The sequence below is a fragment of the Anguilla anguilla genome, chromosome 11 (genome assembly GCF_013347855.1).
Source record: "Anguilla anguilla isolate fAngAng1 chromosome 11, fAngAng1.pri, whole genome shotgun sequence".
Taxonomy (NCBI): Eukaryota; Metazoa; Chordata; class Actinopteri; order Anguilliformes; family Anguillidae; genus Anguilla; species Anguilla anguilla.
The window spans coordinates 35,872,580-35,895,694 of record NC_049211.1 but is presented as its reverse complement, the minus strand read 5'-3'; the positions used below and the strand labels follow the sequence as shown (position 1 = coordinate 35,895,694).

Below are 23,115 nucleotides of genomic sequence, written 5' to 3'. Positions count from 1 at the left end.
TTTTTAAATATAATTTAATGCTTTTACTTCAATTTTTCTTTCCATTTCTGTTGGATCATATATGTGCTGTAAGTTTGTTATTTTTGCCTGAAGTATTGATGTTGTGTGCACAGCTGTGTTAATGGTTTTACCGATAATAGACAATGTTTCTGAGGAACCGAAGGTTGGGGTACGGTTTGCATTGTCTCCCTTGAACGAAGTCGTCCTGTGCATAGTAATCAAATTGAATTAAATATCATTTTTTATAATGTCTAGTATAGTCGTGTTCTGTGAAAACCCGTTGTAGCAAAGAAGCCTTGAGAAAAATAGCAAAAGAGGCTGCGCACGTTATTTCAGTAATTGTGCTTTTATTTGCTGCAAATCATTGTTGCTGCAGATGTATGCTTCTGTAGAAATGTCTCCATACTAAGGCTGCACTTGCACTTGCATTGGACAAGTGCAGAAGCTTAAAATTTGAAAATGTGCTTGAAAATGTCTCACTGCTGAACTTTGTGTGCTTCACAAGATAAAAAATGAAGTAGTCATGCCTAAACTCCAGCATGTGTGTGGATACCTGAGAGCGAGTGTGTGTGTGTGTGTGTGTGTGTGTGTGTGTGTGCATGTGTGTGTGTTTGAGTGTGAGTGTGTTTGAATGCGTGTGTGTGTGTGTGTGTGAGTGTGTGTGAGTGCGTGTGTGCATGTGTGAGTGTGCGTGTGTGAGCGTGGGTGTGTGTGTGTGTGTGTGTGGGGGGGGGGTGTTTAAGTGTGTGCATGTGTGTGTTTGCTATTGTATGTCGAGACCCAAGTGGCCACGTGGATTCTATATTGCAGCTGTTTATTAAACATTGATTACAATTCAGAAAAGACCTGCTGTCTGTCTTTTTTATTATGAGGATAATATTTGGGAATGCATATTATTATTATTTGGGAGTATTATTATCTGGAGTATTGTATGTTATAGGAACGCATGTGCAAAAACACTGGAACGCAGGTGAATTATATAGCAAGCGAGATAGGAGAATAGGTTGGCAGGTGAATGGGTTTACTGCAGTGACTCCCTGATAGGAACTATTAAAGGCTGTCTTGCTTTGTAATTTCTAAACAAATAATAACCCAGAAATGTGAATTATGGGGGGTAAAGGTATGCTGAAGACCTTGTAACTTGCTTACGGAGGAATAATACAAAAAAAAATGTTAAAGGAATTATAGTACCTTTGAATCTATGAGTGGGTCATAATTCAAGCATACCTAAATGGTGGTAACAACGCATAAATCGGCTGTAAGATGTGAGCAATAAACTTACGGAATCCTAGCCTGCATAAAAACCTTCACAGGCTGGTTTTGACATTTTATGGTGCCTTATAACAACATTACAAAATCTGTGAACAAACCAAAGCCATAAACATGACAATGTGCAATCAAAATTATAATCAGGAAAGGTGGAATGATAAGATAATTAGTATTACAGTGCCACCACAGCACTACTACAGCGTCATTATAGTGCCGTTACAGGTCTACAGACCACAGCACTAATACAGCATCATTACAGTGCCATTTCAGGTCTACAGACCACAGCACTAATACAGCATCATTACAGTTCCATTACAGGCCTATAAACCACAGGAACATGATAGCATCATTACAGGTTTACCTCACCATTGGACCATTACAGCACCATTCCAAGGATGGGAAACTGAAGCTTCATGAACCTCGTAATGGGTAGAAGCGCTGAACCAACAACGGTCTGTACAGCTACTGCAATGATCAGATTAAGCCTGGAGTAATTGCGTTAAACACAAAACTGGCATACTGAAAAGTCCCTCTAAAAAACAAGTTGTGTGTCCCCATGAAGACACAGAGGAATAAAGTGTTTTGTGGTCATTTTTAAAGACGCCACTCACATAAATACATCTATACATAATTTTTAAAGTACTGTTTTTTGAAGTACCCCTCCCTGATTGTTTACCGTGTGACTTCTGAATGTGCATACTGGTAAAACGTGTTTTTCCTTCTTGCCATTTTAATGCATTGCAAATAGCAGCCTAACCAAGCCCCATTAGAAACTGAAACAACTGTCTTTCTTTGGTCAGTTAGGAGCTTTATAAGTATACCCAAACAGAGCAATAAGGGATTTAGTTGGCCTTCTTCCCACAACAACTTCCTGCTTTCTGTCTCTCTCTCCGGCTGCCTGTGCATTACTAGGATCCCAACGCTTCCTGCCATTTCCTGCTGACTCTGTGTGTGTGTGTGTGTGTGTGTGCATGTGTTGTGTGTGTGTGTGTGTATGTGTGTGTGTTGTGTGCACACACACACACACACACAGCATGGTTATATTGCAGGGAATTGGGATTATAATGATTCAGATGCTGGTTTGCATCTTGGTTGAGATCCTTCAGTTACCACACTTTTTTGTTCGTTGGCTACATCACATTAACGTGTTGGGTGACAGGAGCTTATTTCATTTAATTGTAATTTATTGATATATTTGATCGTATTGTATGTATTCTTATTTTTTTAAGTTAACGTATTGTTTGTAATATAATGATATTGTATACACTCGCTTGTCTGTGGATGTTGAGATAACCCAAGATGGATGATGTAGGCCTACTTACGTTTTTTTCACCTTTGGTGCCTTGATTGGCTCCGCAGAATTTAATCCAATGCTGAATCATGCTATTTACTGTGGTGGTTTTTCTTATGTTCGTGGGCTGTAACTGTTGCAGTGGGATTTACAAATTTGACCAGTGAGTGGCGCAAATATATCAACTTTTACCCAGCAATCCACCTCAAATTGCCAACAGAAACAAAAGGAGGGGTCGGGTCCGTGATTGACAGAGCATCGCACCAACGAAGAAGGGGCATTGTCGGGTGGAGGGCGGTATGTTTCGCCTGTTGAGTGGCAGCGAAATCGAGAGCTTAATCAGGACTCACACAACAGTAATGAATGGAAAAGCGAAGAAGCCAGCAAAGTTCAGAAAGTAGCTGTGCGGTCGGTTAAAATGATTTCATCGGACCGAGGATTTTCAGCGCGAGATGTAGGGGCCCGGAGAAGTTACTCAAGAATAAAAACCTACTAAACGCGTATTCTTACGTTTGAAATACAAATAGGCTACGCGTAGCGTATGTAGTAACAAAGGTTTACTATATTGATGCAATATGGGACTGATGTGGCTAACGTTAACGATTTCTGACTGATCCAGGAATGCGAAGTCCGGACGGAAAGGAAATACCCATTCGCTGAATCGGAATTGCATTTACTGGTGATTACTTGGGTAAATTACACATTTGTTCGGAGGAAACGTAGGCATCTGAGACGAAGGAAAGGACTTTCTTTTCAAAGGATACATATTGTTTTTTCTTAACCATGGGGAATATTGAGAGTGTGGACGGACAATCAGAAATGAAGACTCATATAATGCCATTAAAGGTCCCCATGCCAGACCCCATTGAACTGGAAGAGAGATTTGCAATAGTTTTGGTAAGTGTAAAAAGATTGTTATTCTGCGTTTGTCAGCGTTTTGTTGAGCCAGTAGTTTATGGGATGGGGAGTTGTGGCAAAGCTCGATGATGAGTTCATGATTGTATGTTTTGCAGACGAGTAAATTGACGAATGGTATAGTTAAATTTCTCATCTTTTGTCTAATTTGCTTTAAGAAAATCTGAACCACCAATTCTGGTTGAAATTAGCTTACCTTTCTGAAATATTGATGGTGGCTAACGGTTGCAGTTCTGTCACGTTTATCCACGACCATCTTTTGTGTAATCATAACTGAATCACACGTAATTCGAATATTGTTAAAACAGCAGGTTTTACCTGTAAACACGTTTACGCGAAGAACTGTAACATTGTGAAAGAGTGCGGAACTTAATCAAATATAGACTATTGGATGTGCGTGGCTGAATAACGAGCAAATTAGATTATAAAATATCTGTGGTATCTCAGTTGTGCTTGCTAATGTAACCAGTTGCTTACTGTTATTTACAACTTAAACCGTTTTGTTTGTGGTGTATGGTCTTGTTTAATGTCCAGAAACGAACTTTTTCCACTTTTCATTTCTTTCCCCGTAATGAGTTGCTGATATTGTAAATTAGCCGACCCGGCCCACCCCCAAACCATTCGCGTTCCCCTCCTCCCCTGCGGTTCTTTTGTTTCCAAAAGTCAGCCGGAGGCTTTAGCTAATTTTCTGCAGTCTGTGCGTTGCGGACGGGGAAGGGATTGTATTGCAGCTGTCTTATTTTCAAAGCGCTTTAAAAGCGGTTTATCTCGTTCCATGTAACACATGTACACACAGCGCATTTTAGTGATTTTTTACCAGAACGGCATTAATCATTTCGTGGCCAAAAATTCCATTTATGACTGGCTAAAAATAAATAACAAAAATAACATTTTCTGAATTCCCCTAAAACTCCTACACCCCGGAGAACGCTTTGAGAACTTCCCCCGCTTCGGCGTCGCCATGTACGCCAAATCGTCCTTTGACCGAGCTAGTTGACAGGTCTTTTAGTGGGATGTGCAAAACAATAGCCCTGTCCACACCCACGATTAACATAAAACACCACACTTCACGGGACAAAATGTTTGTTTTGGTCGCCGCTACTGATGCTGGGAAATTCAGGCCGTCCATGTCAAATCGAGCAGTCCAGGGGGGCTCACGTCCTCGCTGAAAGCAGTTGAAGCGCATATGGGCGAATTGTTTCTCAGGGTTTGGCAGCAATCGATGCGCAAAGACGTAGGCTACAGAGAAGGGGAGCGCTGGAATTGCTCTGAAGTTTTGGGATTGCCAGGTCTCTCAGCAGGGAAGAGTAACGCAGCAGCTTGACTTTCAAAAACTTTATTGATTGGACACCTTCATTTTGATAGTGTCCTCCAGTCCTTCAAAAGTGTAATTCAAAGGGAGTTTGTTTAGAGTATTTTTGCTTGCATAAACTCCCTTGCTCTAATTTGGAGCACAAGCGCCCTTGGGAGTGGCCCGTGTGAAAAAGTTCTGGCTCCCACTGATGTGGCGATGAAAGATTCTGAGGAGAACACAACAGATGATTGATCAGACAGACAGCCAAAATGAACTTAATCAAATTTTGATTTGATGTATCACTTTTTTTAACAAAGGAGTCATTGCCTATCATTGTCTAGCACCCTCCCCACCCCACCAAAAAAAAGTAATCTGAAGGGGAGCTTTAAGGGAAGACTAGCCAAAACGGTGGTAGAAGCCTTGGTGATGGCGGGTCATGTTGTTGATGGTTTTGAAGATGCAGGTTGCTTGGGGGAGGGGGGGTTGGGAGGGAGGCGGGGGGGGGGGGGGGGGGTTGTCTGCTGATGCACACAGTCTTTCCGCCTCAGAAGAAGGAGAAACCCTCTGCTCCTTTTCCCTGTCACGCTGGCTGAATGGCAGGAAACAGCCACCCCCCCCCCCCCATCTTACCTCCTTTGTCTTTGTTTAACTCCCAAGACAGAGGGGGGTTCTGGGACACTGTGAAGCGGAGCGTTCTGGCACTGCAGCCACACGTCCCCGCTTTGCCACAGGGTGACCGTCAGCCTTTTTGCCTTGGTCATTTTTATGTCGTAGCTACGCAGTATTTTCATAGCTAAGCTGGAATTTGCTCGTTCCTGCGTGAGTTGTACCAAATAAATAAGCAGGGATTAATAAATCAGCGAATGCTGACTGTTCAAAGTGCGTGAAGATGTATATTTGCAGTTTTAGCACACTTACGTTGCACACCTGAAGTTTTCATCAAATGGCCTCGTACAGGACATCTAACGAACAGATGTTCCCATGTTGCACGCAGTACTGCCTGGTTATACTCCTGACTACTGGAAGGGATTTAGCTATAGCATTTGCTCCTATGTGACATGTTTGGTGGAAGGTTCTCACCGCGAGTGCTGGTTGGGGCCTACAGTTGCATGTTCAAGTCTTGGCCCTGGCATGGAGTGATGGGACCTGGAGTCCTTTGGCAGAAAACAGGGTTTGTCCTGCAGGGGTAGAGTGGAAGACCACCCTCACCAAATTACCGCCAGCTCTCCTGTCATACTGCGTGGAATGTAGTGTGTACAGGAGTGGTCTCCAACCCTGGTCCTGGAGAGCTACAGCAGGGTCTGCTGGTTTTTGTTTTCACCTTAAAATCAGAACCCAATTGAGACCCAAGACACCAGGTGAGTTGAGTTAGCTGTGTAATCAACTGCTCTAACTGATTCATGAAGTGCAGAGTCACTATGAAAACCAGTAGACCCTGTAGATCTGCAGGTCCAGGGTTGGAGACCACTGGTGTACAGTCTCAGAAACAATATAGAAACTGCCAATAAAGGTTCAAATGCTTGTCACTGGGGTGGTACCATATTGGTTTCATAAAACTGTACTCCTTGCCAGCAATACATAATTCATTTGTGCAATTTTTGCTTGTAAAAGGTACTTATTCGCACTCAGATAGGAGGCTATGTTGTACTTTCAGGGTACATTCGGCAAATTTCCATTAAAAAGTACCTCCACTGTGCCTTTATTTCTGAGCGAGTAAAGTTGTCCATCTCGCACGCTGAGCGAATCAGTCGTCCGCACACTCCAGCTGCCAGGCTTCATGCACGGGTCGGTCTGACACGGACACCGGACACAGTCATTAGCGCTCCCAAATCGGGGAGAGAAAGAAGTGCCCCATTACCTCACGGCCACAGCGGTGATGGGATGCGAACTCGCAACCCTTCTGGTTGTAGGCTCGGTTCCCTCCCCCCGATTCCCCGTCACCCTCGGTGTGGAATCCCAGCACGTGGAGGGTAATCCCGCTCACACCGGCATGGTCCGTGCCTCCTCTGTGTCCTACCACGCCCCCCCCCCCCGCCCTCCCTCAAGCTGCAGTGGAGACGTGGCCAGCGCTGCGAGTTCTTTGCTGGACTCCGGCCCACTTTTGACCGGCACCTGTGTTCTGTCTGCGGCCTCCTGGTCACTTGCTCAAAACCACCATGCTTTAAATACAGGAGGACCAATGGCCAGACCCCTCATTACCGTAGGTTTACACAGCATGGCATCAAATGGAAGGAGTCTTGCGATCCATTTTTCTCAGCTCTTTGTCAGTTTTAGTGAAACGTAACCTGTGATACGTAGAAATCATTCTTAGAACTGTTAGAACTCAGATTCAAAGGCAAGACTGGTTTAGGACATCTCTGATTAAACTTACGCAGTCTTACACTGTTAGGGGAGGGATTTCAATCACAGTGCGTTCATAAGATGTGTTTATACAATAACAAGAAATGGGGGGGGGTGTAATGATAATTATCCCATGTATTTAGCTGCGCTGATGGTCCTAGCTACTACTTTGGTCACCGTTATTGTTACCTTACTGTGGAAGCCAATCATATTCTTGCTTTGGCCAGGAGAGTTTGACATTGCAGACACTCTACTCTGTTGCATTTGCTTAAGTTAGGAAATGTCTATGGTTGGAAAATACCTCATGCAAAGAAATAACTAGGAATGAAGACCTAAATTAAACGAATGAGGGTATTATCGTGAACACTGTAGCAGCATTATTGGCATCATGGTCTTCAAGTAATCGTGCAAGTTTTGGGGTATGACTTTCTCTCCCCTCCCCGGAGTTTTCTGCCGCTTCTTTCATCAGCTAGCAGCGCTGACTTCCTTTACTTTGTGTGGTCCCGTGGGAAAGTGGAAAAGCTGGGGGGGCGGAGCTGCCATTTTGGGTCTGCTCTCAGATATCTCTCTTGTTCAGTGCTGCCCCCTTTTTGTCTGGAGATGAAAGGACATCAAAGAGGCTCCAGGTTCACGGGAAGAGAAAAAGTAGGGCTAGAGAAGGCTAGGCCCGGTGTTTATTTTCCCTGGCTGAGATTAGAGGGCGCGATGTTCTGTTCTTTCAAACGCACAGAAGGCAATCGCAGAGAGCAGAGAGCTCCCCATCTGCACTCATTGCAATGGCAGCACAACCGCGACACTGTGTTAGACGTCCACAATTCCATTTTATTATGTGTTTTTTTTGGCGTGCCGATACTAGCCGCAGTAATAATGAGAGCATTGTAACAATTTCTGGAGTCTGCATTCCCCGCATGGTTGGCCTGTTGTCCTGTTTAATCACAGTCCAGTCCTACTCACCCTATGAGGCTGCAGTCATATATAAACAAAGTCCCCATTTGAAAGCATAATGTTGCATAATGCAGCACAAATGGGGATTATCTCACCACAAATGATGTGTTTCTCTGCAATGTGTTACTCGACACTGTGAGACTGGGGTGTGTTACTCTACACTGTTTGACTGGAGGTGTGTGTAACTCTACACTGTGAGACTGGGGTGTGTAACTCTACACTGTGAGGCTGGGGTGTGTTACTCTACACTGTGAGGCTGGGGTGTGTAACTCTACACTGTGAGGCTGGGGTGTGTAACTCTACACTGAGAGACTAGGGTGTGTAACTACACTGTGAGGCTGGGGTGTGTTACTCTACACTGTGAGGCTGGGGTGTGTAACTCTACACTGTTACTCTACACTGAGACTGGAGGTGTGTTACTCTACACTGTGTGACTGGGGTGTGTGTTACTCTACACTGTGAGGCTGGGGTGTGTAACTCTACACTGTGAGGCTGGGGTGTGTAACTCTACACTGATACTATACACGTGTGTGTGTTTGTATTTGTGTTTTACTTTGCATCTGTCTAAGGACTGTCTATGTACTTTACTCTTTTTGATGCTGTCTCGGGATTTGAGTGTGTGTGCGTGCATGTGTGTGTATGTGGGAGAACCAACACTTTTAGACTTCTCTCTGGAATGACTGTACCTTATAATGTCATAGTTGGACCAGTGGTCGTCCGCAGTGGTGTCCAGTGGGTAATGACTTTAGCAGGGTCTGAACCCCACGGTTAAATGGGGCTACTTCACGCTTCTTTTCTAACAGAATGCTGCGCTTACTTCTAAGGGGGAGCATGTGCTAAAGACATCCCACCCCTTCTCTCCTTTGTTTCTCTTTCCACGGTGTCTGGACTCTGTGTTTTCCATGTTTGAGAACAGCTGCCCAGTTTTTCTCTCCTTTTCTGTGACCGGGGAGGAAATGGCTTTGTAGGAAATGGTGCGGGATGGTTTTTCCCCAACAGTAAGATTTGTGTTTGTGACTTGGCTACTGCTTTACTACATGCCAGGCGTTCAGCAGAAATGCATGCGCACTGGTACCCCCACTGCAGGCATGTGCTCACAGACCCACAGAGGACTTTTGGGTAAGGCACAAAGATCAGGAGCTCCAGGCCACTTTGCGGTGTGTGTTTCCACTGGGTAGGGATGTTTGCTGAAAGTGAACCTGGATTTTTAAAAATTGAAATTAGATGGTTACTGACTTGCTATTTTATGTGTGTGGGTGTCTATGTAAAGGTTTAATTAAGTATGTAGAAAAACTCTGTATGCGCTTAGAAATAGACTCACCATGCTTGTCCTGGTGTGCTGGAGTTTTGGTAGGTGTGCTAGCCTCTCTTTTCTGCCGGAGGGTGTTGGAGTTTTGGTTGGCCTGGTGGCCTCTTTCTGCAGGAGGGTGTTGGAGTTTTGGTAGGTATGCTGGCTGCTCTTTCTGCTGGAGGGTGTTGGAGTTTTGGTAGGTGTGCTGGCTGCTCTTTCTGCTGGAGGATGTTGGAGTTTTGGTGGGTGTGCTGGCCTCTTCTTCAGCGGGAGGGTGTTGGAGTTTTGGTGGGTGTGCTGGCCTCTTCTTCAGCGGGAGGGTGGTGGAGTTTTGGTGGGTGTGCTGGCCTCTTCTTCAGCGGGAGGGTGGTGGAGTTTTGGTAGGTGTGCTGGTGGTGGTCTGGGGCGGGGCCTGCAGGGCACTGGCAGGACTTTGTGGGTGTGGGGTTTCTGGTGCAAACTGGTGGGTGGGGATCATGTTGCTGTCCTCTTTTGAAGCACAGGGCTCTTGCTCTCTACACTCCTGGGGTCTGGGCTTAGCAAGGGTGAGAGGTTCAGCTTGGCCGTAGGGTCTGTCTGCACAACAAATCATACCAGTGTCTTTGAGCATTGGTGGTGGGGTGGGGTGGGGAGCCAGACACTTTTTCTTTTCAGCCATTCAGATGTGGACTTGCTTGTGTGTTCTGGATCATTGTTTTGCTGCATAACCCAAATACAGCCAACAATATGGCTGCCACGCGTCAATCAATTATTGTGGGTGTGGCCATTTTTAGTAAAACAACTGTAACTTGTGAGTGCTTTGTCCGATCATCGCGAACTCCAGGCACAGCATGCTAATTGATGGTGCTTAGCCAATAGGCGGCGCTGTAAGAGAAAGATAAATATAAATGTAGTTAACTCCTCAAATCTTTGAGCAGTCCAATTGAATCTTTGCATGCTATGTCTTTGTGTCAGTCTGCCATTGAATGTACAATGATAAAGTCATATCTGAAAACAAGGCTGCCATCAGCCAATCAGTAGTTGATTGGAAGGTGATGGGCTTAGCTGTGGCTGATCATCATGAAAATTGTTTGGAACTTTCCCTCAAAGCTAGGGAATACATAGGGAATGGAATTTTGGGACAGAAACGGAAAATTTATCCAATATGGTCCTTACAACTTAACATTCATAATTGCCGCATGCTGCTTGGACCCCGTCAATTAACGATTACGCTAATATTTATTTATTAATTGGTTGATTGCGTAACTAAGGGGGCATTCACTTATTCACATGGGCGATACGGGTGTTTGATAACTTTTTAAAAGTAAAATAAATGAAATAATTTAACAAAATGTGTTTTCTGTCTACTCCGTTTCCCTTGTTTTACATTTTGTCTAAAGATCCATTCTGTGTGACATGCAGTAATCAGGAAATCTGGAAGGGGGCAAATACTTTTTCACCGCTCTGTATGCACAGAAAGAGTGCGAGAGAGAGAGATACTGAGGCGTGGAAGTGGTTGAACTGGTCTATTTCATAAGCAGTTTGCCCAGACAGCATTTTGAAGTGACCCCACTCTGAGCACGAGGCTGACCTCAGCATCTAGAAAACTGCAGCTGATGTCACACTGACGAAGGGGAAATTGAACCTGAACTACTCTGCGCTTGGTTGGGCTGCGAGCGATTTGAACCTCGAGCCCGTGCCCGACCCGGGAAAAGAAAAAAAAAGCCGGAAGTTTCCGGAAAACGGTTGTGCAACATGTAATAGGCGACTCAGGCCGTGTGCAGTGCGTAGTGCGACGGGGGGGAGAGAGAGAGCAGAGCAGGAACGCACAGGATTGACTAAAGACGCACAGCCGTGGTCAAAAACTATCGAGGATGCCCTAAATAAAACAAAAAAAGTTTGCCACGGTGTCGTAAAGTATTAATTAAGATGTGTTTTTCGTTACGACAGGATTAAACTTGTTTATTGTTGCGTAGTTTGATTGTCCTTGCTTAATCGTTGTGTTCACATGGTTGTTATTGGCCTGTTATCATCATTCATCACACAGCATTTGATGCTTGGGTTCCACACGTCTGGCTTTCCCTTTCCCTTCTGAGAGAGCGGAACATTTTCCCATCACTAACTTGCTTTTTAGCTGCGACCGCAGCTCTGTAGCTCTGTCTGTCGGTCAGTCGGTTGGTTGGTTGGTCGGTCGGTTGGTCCGCAAAAAGTGTCCCACCCCGTAGCGGCCACAGTTTTCACCCCAGGAGGCTGAAATTTGGCATGGACGCAGGTCATGACCGGAAGGTAGAGCTGAGTAACTTTCAAGGCCAATTGACCAAGAGGGGGCGTGGCCTATCACAAAAAGGTGCATAACTCCCGAATGAATTCACAGATTGGCACAAGATTTTGTGGAAAGGTTGGTCACGAGCCAAAGAAGAGGTCAGGTGTTTGTGTGAAGGTGTGTGCGTGGATGCATGCACACGTGGACACATGGTCGCAGCTATTGCAGATTTGTGCTTGTTTATTTCTGGTTCCACATCCATCTTTTCACATCTTTTTTTTTTTTTTTTTTTTTACTTTGTTTTTGTTGTTGTAAACTTATCACTGAAAGGATATCCCCCTGCCTCTATTGCATGTGCAGTGTGCCAAAAGCAATTCACGCCAAAGCTGTATATTTGCCGTATAGTTAAACAGGAGTTGTTGGGTGATTAAAACAGATACGTTTTAACAATTGGAGAAAGTATTGATTTGATTTGGCTCGAAAAGTGGCAGTCGGCACAATGGACGGTGATCGCATGTAAAAATGCAAGTTAAATACACGCAGACTAACTTAACTAACTTTTTAAAACTGTGCGGCCCACGCCGGACTGACCTGAACCGATCATCGTGAAGGCCCGGCTGAAGGTCAGGTCCGGTTCTGGTCCTGATGGGCTCAGGTGACTTTCAGAACTCTGAGGTGCAGTGGTGCTGCAGTAAACCCAGTCCAGCAGGTGTGTGAGTAGTGTTTGTATATAATGTGTGTGTGTGTGAGTAATGTGTGTATATAATGTGTGTGTGTGTCTGAGTAGTGTGTGTATTTAATGTACGTGGATTGTGTGTGCATATAACGTGTGTGGGTAGTGTGTGTGTAATATGTGTGTAGTGTGTGAGTATAATGTGTGAGTAGTGTGTGTATAATGCATGTGTGTGTAAGTAGTGTGTGTATAGTGTGTGTGTGTGAGTAGTGTGGTTCTGTAGCTGTAGTAGCTTCCTGTGTAGCACAATGGGACTGTGTGTGAGGGAAGGAGAGAAGGAGAGGGGGCCTATGCTGCCTTTGTGCTCCAGGGTTTAGTAGAGGAACACTGAACATTGTGAGCACTGAGTACTGAACACTTCTGAGCACTGAGTAGTGAACACTGTGAGTACTAAATTCTGAACACTGTGAGCTCTGAGTATTGAGCACTGCACACTGAGTGCTGAACACTAAACATTGCATACTGAGCACTGAATACTGAGTGCTGAACACTGACGCCTGTATACTGTATAACCTTCTGTGCCACCAGCTATGTATGACTAAAGACACACACAAATGCACAGAACTCTCTCTCTCTCTCAGTCACACACACACGTGTACACACACACACACACACACACACACAGGCAGACAGACAGACAGCCACACACACATGCAGACACCTTGTCAGTCGGGATGGGGTGGTGGGGAGGCACCAACATCTGTACATAATGAAATGTGTACGCACCTTTTTTTCCCCCTCCCTCTCTTCCCCACCCTTTTCTCATTCTTTCTCTCTCTCCCCCCATTCTCTCTATCCTGGGGTTCCACTTCTCCTTTCTATGGTCTATTTTAAGAGAGGGGCTATCCTAGTCCCACATGTGACTAAAAAACCCTGATTAATGACCACACTTTCTAACCGACGTGTGACCGAGTGCATTCTTGCGATCTCTCAGTTGAGCTCTTTCTTGAAAGTCATGTGCACATCTGCCAAGGAAAAAACCCCCCGCCTGCCCGCTCATCTTCTCTCGGGGAAACGGTGCCGATTCCCCCGTCTGCTCCAGCGGAATCCACGCCGCAGGTTTAGGTCACTTCCTGTTTGTGCCCGTCCTGTGCCGGAGGAGCCACCGAGGAGGAAACAGCGCGCGGCGCAGCGGCGATGCGTGGGAACCAATGATTCACCGCGGCCGGGGCAACTCTCTGTTATACGCCGTGCTCACCCTGATCTGACCATGCACCACGCGGGAAGATGACATGCTGACACGCACACAGACACACACACACGCACACAGACAAACACACCCACACAAACACACTCGCACACACAGACAAACACACTCGCACACACAGACCAACACACACGCACACACAGACAAACACACACGCACACAGACAAACGCATACGCACACACACGCACACAGACAAACACACACGCACACACAGACAAACACACTCGCACACACAGACCAACACACACACACACAGACGAACACACACGCACACACAGACAAACACACGCACACACAGACAAACGCACACGCACACACAGACAAACACACACGCACACACAAACACACATGCACACAGGCGAACACGCACACACAGACAAACACACGCACAGACAAACACACACGCACACACAGACGAACACACGCACACACAGACAAACACACATGCACAGACAAACACACATGCACGCACACACAAACACATGCACGCACAAACACACACGCGCGCACAAACACACATGCACACAGGCAAACACACGCACACACAGACAAACACACATGCACAGACACAGACAAACACACACGCACACACAGACAAACACAAATGCACACTCTTTGGATAAATATGTTTACACTGAACTTTAGCGATATGAATGCTTTAGCGATATGAATGCTTTATCAGTGGAGGTTGTTCAGTAATGTTCTCAACTGGTGTTTTTGAATCATATTTGCCTATTGAGTACAGTTGAGGCCAAAAGTTTACGTACACCTAGGCTACAGACATTCAAACGCAGTTTTCTCCATTGTAAACGTTTGGACCTCAACTGTACCAGCATGTCTAGCAGCAGCCTACTGGAAGAGCAGCCTTCACAGAGCTTTGACTTTGTGTTTGCTGGAATGCATTAGTGATAATAAAGGTCTGTTGTACATGGGATGCCAGTCTGCTGCTTGCACTAATCACACAACGTACACTGTGGGGCATAGAACTGAATCCCCTTTGTCATTAAAGTTATGCGGGAAAACTTATAGCACAGCAATGAGCATCTCGCAGACATTATTCCCATCACAGATTACTTCACATGCACACGGGACAGGAAGGACCACAGAATGATATGGCCCTCCCTCTAAAGTTCAGCCAGGTTGAGTTTGGGTTGCCTAGCAATGTAACAAATGGCCCCTCCTCCCTCGAGCACTCCAGCACTCTATCGCAGCTCCCCAGCTCTGGTCCTGGATGGTCACAGGGTGTGCTGGTTTAACTCCAGTCCTGGATGGTCACAGGGTGTGCTGGTTTAACTCCAGTCCTGGATGATCACAGGGTGTGCTGGTTTAACTCCAGTCCTGGATGGTCACAGGGTGTGCTGGTTTAACTCCAGTCCTGGATGATCACAGGGTATGCTGGTTTAACTCCAGTCCTGGATGGTCACAGGGTATGCTGGTTTAACTCCAGTCCTGGATGATCACAGGGTATGCTGGTTTAACTCCAGTCCTGGATGATCACAGGGTATGCTGGTTTAACTCCAGTCCTAGATGATCACAGGGTATGCTGGTTTAACTCCAGTCCTGGATGATCACAGGGTATGCTGGTTTAACTCCAGTCCTGGATGATCACAGGGTATGCTGGTTTAACTCCAGTCCTGGGGGAAAATCCCACATGGGATTTGAACCTGGGACCTTCTTGCTGTGAGGCAACAGTGCTGCCCCTGTTTAATTATACACCCATCTTTGGTTTGTTAGGGGGGCTTCTTGTTAAGGTTTGAACGCCCCTGTAATACCCCTGTACTTTGACGGACAGGTCTTTTGAAAATGAAAATGCAACTTATCATTTGGATTCTGCCGGAGTAGACGCGTGAGAACGCCGAAGTGAAATTTGCAGACGGCAGAAGTACAGTGAATTTTTGTTGATGTCAGCCTTGTACTGTGAGAAGCTGATTGGCCTTAGAACATGGGAAGCAAGAGGCTAAACGGCTACATTCAGAGGCCTGTCCGTCCAGTCTGAGCTCTCTGGTGATTGGCTGTGTGTACTTCTGTCTTTAGGCACTGGGCCACTGTGAGTCACACACATTTAGGGATTTGAGCCCAGGGTCAATTTGCCATTAATTGGCATTTAAACTTAATGTTGTCCTTTTTCATTTTTAATCACAGTTCAGGCTATAAAGAAAAACTTTATTGTATTTAACAGCAGACAACAAGAATCCCACATGAGTTTTATTATGAGAAAAAATTATGATGATCAAGCCAGCAACCCTTGTGAAAATGCAATACTCTGATATGTAAATATGTGTTTTATTTTACTTAATTGTATTTATATATATAGTAATATAGTTGTATAATTATGTATGTATAGTAATATTTATGAAAGTAGCTATAATTTGGATTTTTGCCCATATATTGTGAGGCTTTGAAATAACTTAATTTTAACATTAACACTTTGATAACATTTTTTAAAGCATTTGCTATTTCAGTACATTTTCAGTAGTTTTGCTGGAAGGAGGCAGGTGCTTTTGCTGGAAGGAGGCATTTCCTGTTACCGTTGCGGAGTAGCAGACTGCAGCCCTGGGGAACGGCGTGACATAGATCTGCTGGGCCTCGTGGTGCAGCGTGGAGTAGAGCTGTGGCAGAGCTGCTGGGCCTCGTGGCGCAGCGTGGAGTAGAGCTGTGGCAGAGCTGCTGGGCCTCGTGGCGCAGCGTGGAGTAGAGCTGTGGCAGAGCTGCTGGGCCTCGTGGTGCAGCATGGGGTGGAGCTGTGGCAGAGCTGCTGGGCCTCGTGGCGCAGCGGGACGTAGGGCCGTGGCAGAGCTGCTGGGCCTCGTGGTGCAGCGTAGGGTAGAGCTGTGGCAGAGCTGCTGGGCCTCGTGGTGCAGCGTGGAGTAGAGCTGTGGTAGAGCTGCTGGGCCTCGTGGTGCAGCGTGGAGTAGAGCTGTGGCAGAGCTGCTGGGCCTCGTGGTGCAGCGTGGGGTAGAGCTGTGGCAGAGCTGCTGGGCCTCGTGGTGCAGCGTGGGGTAGAGCTGTGGCAGAGCTGCTGGGCCTCGTGGTGCAGCGTGGGGTAGAGCCGTGGCAGAGCTGCTGGGCCTCGTGGTGCAGCGTGGAGTAGAGCTGTGGTAGAGCTGCTGGGCCTCGTGGTGTAGCGTGGGGTAGAGCCGTGGCAGAGCTGCTGGGCCTCGTGGTGCAGTGTAGGATAGAGCTGTGGCAGAGCTGCTGGGCCTCGTGGTGCAGCGTGGGGTAGAGTTGTGGCAGAGCTGCTGGGCCTCGTGGTGCAGCGTGGAGTAGAGCTGTGGCAGAGCTGCTGGGCCTCGTGGTGCAGCGTGGAGTAGAGCTGTGGCAGAGCTGCTGGGCCTCGTGGTGCAGCGTGGAGTAGAGCTGTGACAGAGCTGCTGGGCCTCGTGGTGCAGCGTAGGGTAAAGCTGTGGCAGAGCTGCTGGGCCTCGTGGTGCAGTGTAGGGTGGAGCTCTGGCAGAGCTGCTGGACCTCGTGCCGGGGAATTTCATACGTTTCACTTTCATTTCCACTGTTCGCCAAACGCCACGCTTATGCAAACCTGGCAAGGAGGTCCTGATCTCGTGATCGCTTACTGCCGGCGGTGACTCGCACATTGTTAAAAAAAAAAAAAAATTAACAAAAACTTTTTTTAAAAACTCTTGGGTTTGGCTGCTGTGAAATCAGGTGGTTTTACAGAAACAATCTGATGGGGGTGAGCGCCGGTGACCCATCCGAGGAGGCTGCCTGTGACTCAGGAACGGGTGACATCAGCGTCAGGATGAAGCCCGCGATTGTGGGCCGTGACAGTGGGACTGTATTGTGTAATGGAGTGGAGTGGACTCTGGATCAGTGCAGCGTTTGTGTTTGCTGCTGCTCTGCGCTGTATGGAAGCGGCGAATTGGGTTATGTTGGTTTTGTCTTCTCCTATCCCCTGCTCCACTCCTTCTCTATCTCCCCCTCTCTCACATCTTTCCTCTCTCCCTGTACCTCTGCCCTCCCGCTCTGTGTTACTCTCTCGACTCCTCTTCCTCCCTCCACCTCTTCCTCAGCCCTCGTGCGCCTCTTTCTCTCGCTCCCTCCCTTCTCGTGTTATTTCTCTCAGTCCCCATTCTCGTTCGTTCTCCTCTGCCTTCCAGCTCTCTCGTGCTTCCTCTTTCTCTCGCTCCCTCCGCCTCTTGCTTTCTCTTCCTCCTCCTCGTGCGCTCTCTCTCTCCCTCTCTCTGGCAGTGGGCTGTCATTGTGCTGTTTGGCTTTGTTGTGATTGCTGTGTTCAGGTTACGCTGAAAGGCCCAGAGGATTGGGTGTCTGAGGAGAGAAAGGAGGGCAGTGCTTTCTCACAGTCTACAAGAGAACACACAGTCCAACCTACCTGTGATCACTTACACACACACACACACACACACACACACCCCAATCTACCTGTGCCCAAATGCACACTCACACCCCAATCTACCTGTGCCCAAATGCACACTCACACCCCAATCTACCTGTGACCAAACACATGTACACCCCAATTTACCTGCAACCATACATACACACACACACACACACACACACACACACAGCCCAAACCACCTGTGACCAAACACACACAAACATCCCAATCTACCTGTGACCACACACACACCCCAATCTACCAGAGAACACACACCCCTCAACCTACCTGTGATCACATACACACACACACACACACACCAATATACCTGTGACCACACACACACACACACACACACACACACAAATCTAACTGTGGACCCCACGTGATCACCCCGGACGGTGACCGTGGAGACGCTGAAACTGTGATGCGATGCCCTCTGTTCCCATGCCGATGCCAGCTCAAGTTCCCGCCGTCGCCCTCTTGCTTTTTAACTGAGGAAAGAAAGAAAAGAGAGAGAGAAAGTAAATGGCCGCCCAAATCTGTGGTTCCCCTTCTCAGTTTTCGGCGGCTGAATGGATTCGGCTGAGCCGGCTCCCGGCCCTGTCACACCCATGCTGACATCACGGGCTTCCCCTGTTGCTCAAAACTGTTCCTCTCTGAAGTGGGAGGGGGGAGCAGAGGGGTGGCAGTCCCGGCAGCTAGATTAGCCATACACACACACACACACACACACACGTGAAGCAGTTTCAGAATGTAGGGTATTTTTGTAGTTTTCCTGTGTCTCCTCTCTTCAGTGCTATGTGCAGATGCAACAGGTCACACCTGCAGTGAGTTCAGTTTCAGGGATTAAATATAGCCTATACTGAGAGATTTAATATAGTTTATACTGAGGGATTAAATATAGTCTATACTAAGGGATTAAATATAGCCTATATTGTGGGATTAAATATAGCCTATACTGTGGGATTAAATTTAGCCTATAATGAGCGATTAAATATAGTCAGCATGACCACCTCTGCCTTCAGGAGCAGGGTAGAGTGAGTCGGGTAGGGGGGGGGGGCGGGACAGGGCAAGTTCCTCGATTCTCTGAACATAGAGGAGACCTCTGAGCTGGGCAGTAGAGAGGATGAGTTTGGACCATGAGACTGGCAAACCTAGAACAGACAGATATAATCTCCCTGAGACTAAAAGAGAGAGCGATCCAGGCAGAGGGAGGTGGAGAAAAGGAGTGAATGGAAGAGGAAGTATGACTGAGAAGGAGAGAGGAGAGGGGGAGACGAGAGGAAGAGGGGGAAAGAGTTGAGGAGGTAGTGTGAAGAAAGAGAGAGTTTATGGCTAAATTTAAGCTCTCTAAACATGCACATTCCTTTGGCAATTCCAGACATCTGGAATGCCTGATCTCTGTTTTTTCCTGCTGTGTGGCATTTGAAGTTGAGTCCTGTCAAAATAAGGCTAATGTAAGTGTTCCTGGCTTCAGTCCTGGGGGGGGGGGGGGAGCGGGTGACAGATAGTGAGATTTCTGGCAAGGACTGTTTGTTTTCATTTCTGAAGCGGCAATTAAATTTTATATTTTCATTTTCAACTGTAAACAATTAATGATTGCACTATTAAATGCCAAGTACCAACAACCACCCCAATTCCAAACACCAAACACACATTTCATAGAAATATAGTGCAAGCACATTCACACACATACATGCATAAACACACACACACACATACACACACACACACACACACACACACACACACACACACACACACACAACTCATACCTAAACGCTTTTCAGCATAATTGGGTTTTGCTCCACCGTAGCAACGGTGATGCCGGTTCATGCAATCAGCTGGCTGCTGTGGTTATTTTGTAATGTGTTTTTCCACACATCACCTTATTTTATACAGTCAGCAAAGTCCTACGTTTGCAATTATTCCGCTTGCGCATTGTTGCCAAGCAGTACATTACAGTACATTCGTCTGGCAGGCAGGCTTACTCTGAGAGACCTTACAACGAGAAAGAACCAAAGTGCATCCGCTCAAGCTGCTGTGAGTGGCAGTGCCAGACCCGGCTAGCAGCATTTCCCAGACAAGTGTGTGTATAACATGAATAAAATACCGAGTGTGAGTTAGCTCGTGGCAGCCTAGCACCCGAGCTCATTCGCACAGCTAGCGTCCATATGAAGCTAAGCCAGAGCGGTGGACCTCTGGAGGAGCTGTCGCCAAGCAGTCGCTAAGGAAGTCAGGTAACCAAACACACAGCAGTACTTTCAAGGGCACTCAGCTTGTGGGCGCACACTTGCCAGTCAGTCAGTCTGTACCGCTGTGGGTTTTTTATTTTCCAGTGACTCAGTCAGCGGCGTTGAGATTTTGTAACTTACCCGTAACTGTTGATAACCTTAACACCGCCTTTATGTGAAGGAGTCTACACAAGAGTGACACACAAAGCCTTCATATAGTAAGGCCGGCTTCAACGATCACATTTATGCATTCCAATCCGACAGCCTTCAGCTGTGTCGTGAATTACATCACCGTCACATGCCGAAAAAGAATGTCATGGTGATGGCTCTTGACAGCCAGTAGCCATAAGGTTTTATTATTGTTTACAAGTTTCATTCAGTACTAAATGGGGTTTATGTAGGATCATGTATAGTAAGTTTTCCCATGATCTCTTCTGGGAAGTTTTGTTTTAGTGACTCAGAAATTCCTGTGTGTGCGTGTGTGTGTTTGGGTGGCTTGTGGTACATCTCTTCAGACTGTGACTTTGTTTCCAGAAGGATGGTGATCAGGTCCCCAACTCTTTTGGGTGTGAGAACGGAAGGGAGTTTCTGTCTCTCTCTCCCTCGCTCCTTCTCTCTCTCCTTCGCTCCCATTCCCTCTCCCTTGCTCCTTCTCTCTCTCCCTCACTCCCTCTCTCTCTCCTTTGCTCTTTCTCTCTCTCCCTTTCTTCTTCTCTCTCTCCCTCGCTCCTTCTCTCTCTCCCTCACTCTTTCTCTCTCTCACTCACATTTTCTCTCTCTCCCTCACTCTTTCTCTCTCTCCCTCGCTCTTTTTCTCTCCCTCGCTCCCTCTCTCTCTCCCTGTCTTGCCTAGCCCTTTCCTAGAGGTAACATGCTGGTGTGACTCAGCGTGTTTGGAACCCATCACTCAAACCCACTATGATTTACCATTTTGATGCTCATAGCAGACTGAAGAAGCCTCATTGTGGTCTTAGGTGGCCTTAAATTATATTGTTTAAAAAAAATGTGTGTGTGTTTTTAATGTGTGGTTTCTTTTAACTTGCTGAAATCTTGACTCCTGTGTCACTCATTCTGTGGCAAGCTGACGAGAGACTCCCCTGGCCCTCCCCACTCCGACAGATTTACGGAACGATCCGTGCTGTGATTTGATTTGTCGGTCAGTGGAGGCAGAAAAGATTGTATCTCACGACAGGAAGTGAGGCCCGTGGGGTTAAGGGCCCAAGAGCTCTTAACCGCGAGTGCAGCAGGGATGGAACTGGACTTTCGGGAACAATGTTTACTTAAGTCTCTCTCTCTCTCTCTCTCTGTCTCTTCCTCTCTCTCTGTCATTCTCTTTTTTTCTCACTGTCTCTCTTTTTTTTTCATACTGTCAAATTCAAATTCATGTTGCTTTATCGGCAGGAAGCACGTATGTAAATATTACCAAAGCAAACGGTAATCAATTACAGTACATATACACTGTAAAATAATAGCGCTAGTTAGCATCCTCAAAACGGTAATTACTGTATTAATCAACACAAGTATGAAAGATGAATCCCCTGTGGATGTTAGGAGTGGATGGTATCTCAGTGTCCCTCAGGTTCTGGCAAGCTTAAATATATTTTGCCGCAGTTGGGGCTGTAGGTCCGCCTTTCATCCTTTGGTAAGGAATTTAAGTTCTTTATAGAAAATCTGTGGTGATGTGCTTTTCGTACTTTTGAGTTTTTTGTGCAGATAAGGAGGAAGTGCGCCTGTGTCTCCTCCCCTACTGTCTAACAGTGAGCACATCTAGTCTCACACTCTCTCTCTCTCTCTCTCTCTCTCTCTCTCTCTCTCTCCTCAGAACTCGATGAACCTCCCCCCCGACAAGGCCCGCCTCCTACGCCAGTATGACAGCGAGAAGAAGTGGGACCTGATCTGCGACCAGGTAGCGCCCCGCCCCTCGCCCCTCGCCCCGCCCCTGCAGTGACCGCGCGCGCCCCCATCGCGCCCGCAGAGAGAGCGTTGCCTCGGAGACCGTTCTCATCGGCACATTACTCTGTCTGTGTTTTTATTTTTTTTTTAGGAAAGGTTTCAGGTGAAGAACCCGCCCCACACTTACATCCACAAACTGCGGGGCTACCTGGACCAAGGCGTCACTCGAAAGGTGAGGGCGTGGCCTACCCGTGATCATGTGGTGCAATATAACCGTAGTCAGTTTCCATATCCGTTTAAGTGAGGCCATTTATTTATTGTTGATCAAGCTACGTTGTGGCCCTTGTGACTAAAAGCTTATTTTTAAAATTCAAACACAATGTTTTATTCTCAGTCTGTTGCCGTGGCAATGTGCATTGTGATAAGGACTGTGCATCTCTGCTGGGTGACGGCGTCACCCCAAAACTCACTTTGATCTCTGCGGTTTTTTTTCTTCCAGAAATTTCGCCGGCGGGTTCAGGAGTCCACCAAGGTGCTGCGGGAGCTGGAGATTTCGCTGCGGACCAATCACATCGGGTAAAATAAAAGACCCTAACCCTCTCCCCTAACCCTCTGTCTGTTCTTTAGAAATAGCCTGTTTCGGTATCAGTCAACCAGGCAAATTTCTTCCCGGGAGCGCGTGAGTTGTTTGGGTACACATTACTTTCACTGTGCCGAGGGTAGAAAATGACGGCGGTGTAGGGCAGTGGGTCAGGAACTGGGCTTGTAACCGAAGGGTCATGGGTTCGATTCCTGAGTAGGCCACTGTCATTGTACCCTTGAGCAAGGTACTTAACCTTCGGTATATATATCCAGCTGTATAAATGGATACAATGTGAAATGCTATGTAAATGTTGTGTAAGTCGCTCTGCTAAATGCCTGTAACGTAATGTAAATGATGTGTTGCCATGGCTGCCTGCATGTCAACACAGCATTGTCGACCCTCTGTACAATAATCATAATGCATGCTTACTGTATGCTTAATCATATCATGGTAAATCGTATGTGGCAATCAGTGTATTTGCAGGAGTATAGCTTGATTTTATTGCAGTGAAGTTTACCTGTAA

General features: G+C 46.7%; 1 protein-coding gene across 6 annotated transcripts in view; it reads left to right on the top strand.

Annotated features, from left to right (window-relative positions):
* The first annotated feature begins 2,894 nt into the window (after positions 1-2,894).
* fmnl3 (formin-like 3) overlaps positions 2,895-23,115 on the top strand; it is a 49,377-nt gene continuing 29,156 nt past the window's right edge. For all 6 annotated transcript variants that reach the window (XM_035382465.1, XM_035382464.1, XM_035382461.1 and 3 more), the window contains exons 1-4: positions 2,895-3,457; positions 21,939-22,022; positions 22,161-22,241; positions 22,509-22,585. In XM_035382465.1, coding sequence (XP_035238356.1) covers positions 3,344-3,457; positions 21,939-22,022; positions 22,161-22,241; positions 22,509-22,585 — 356 coding nt within the window. In that variant the 5' untranslated portion in view covers positions 2,895-3,343. The remainder of the gene's footprint in view (positions 3,458-21,938; positions 22,023-22,160; positions 22,242-22,508; positions 22,586-23,115) is intronic.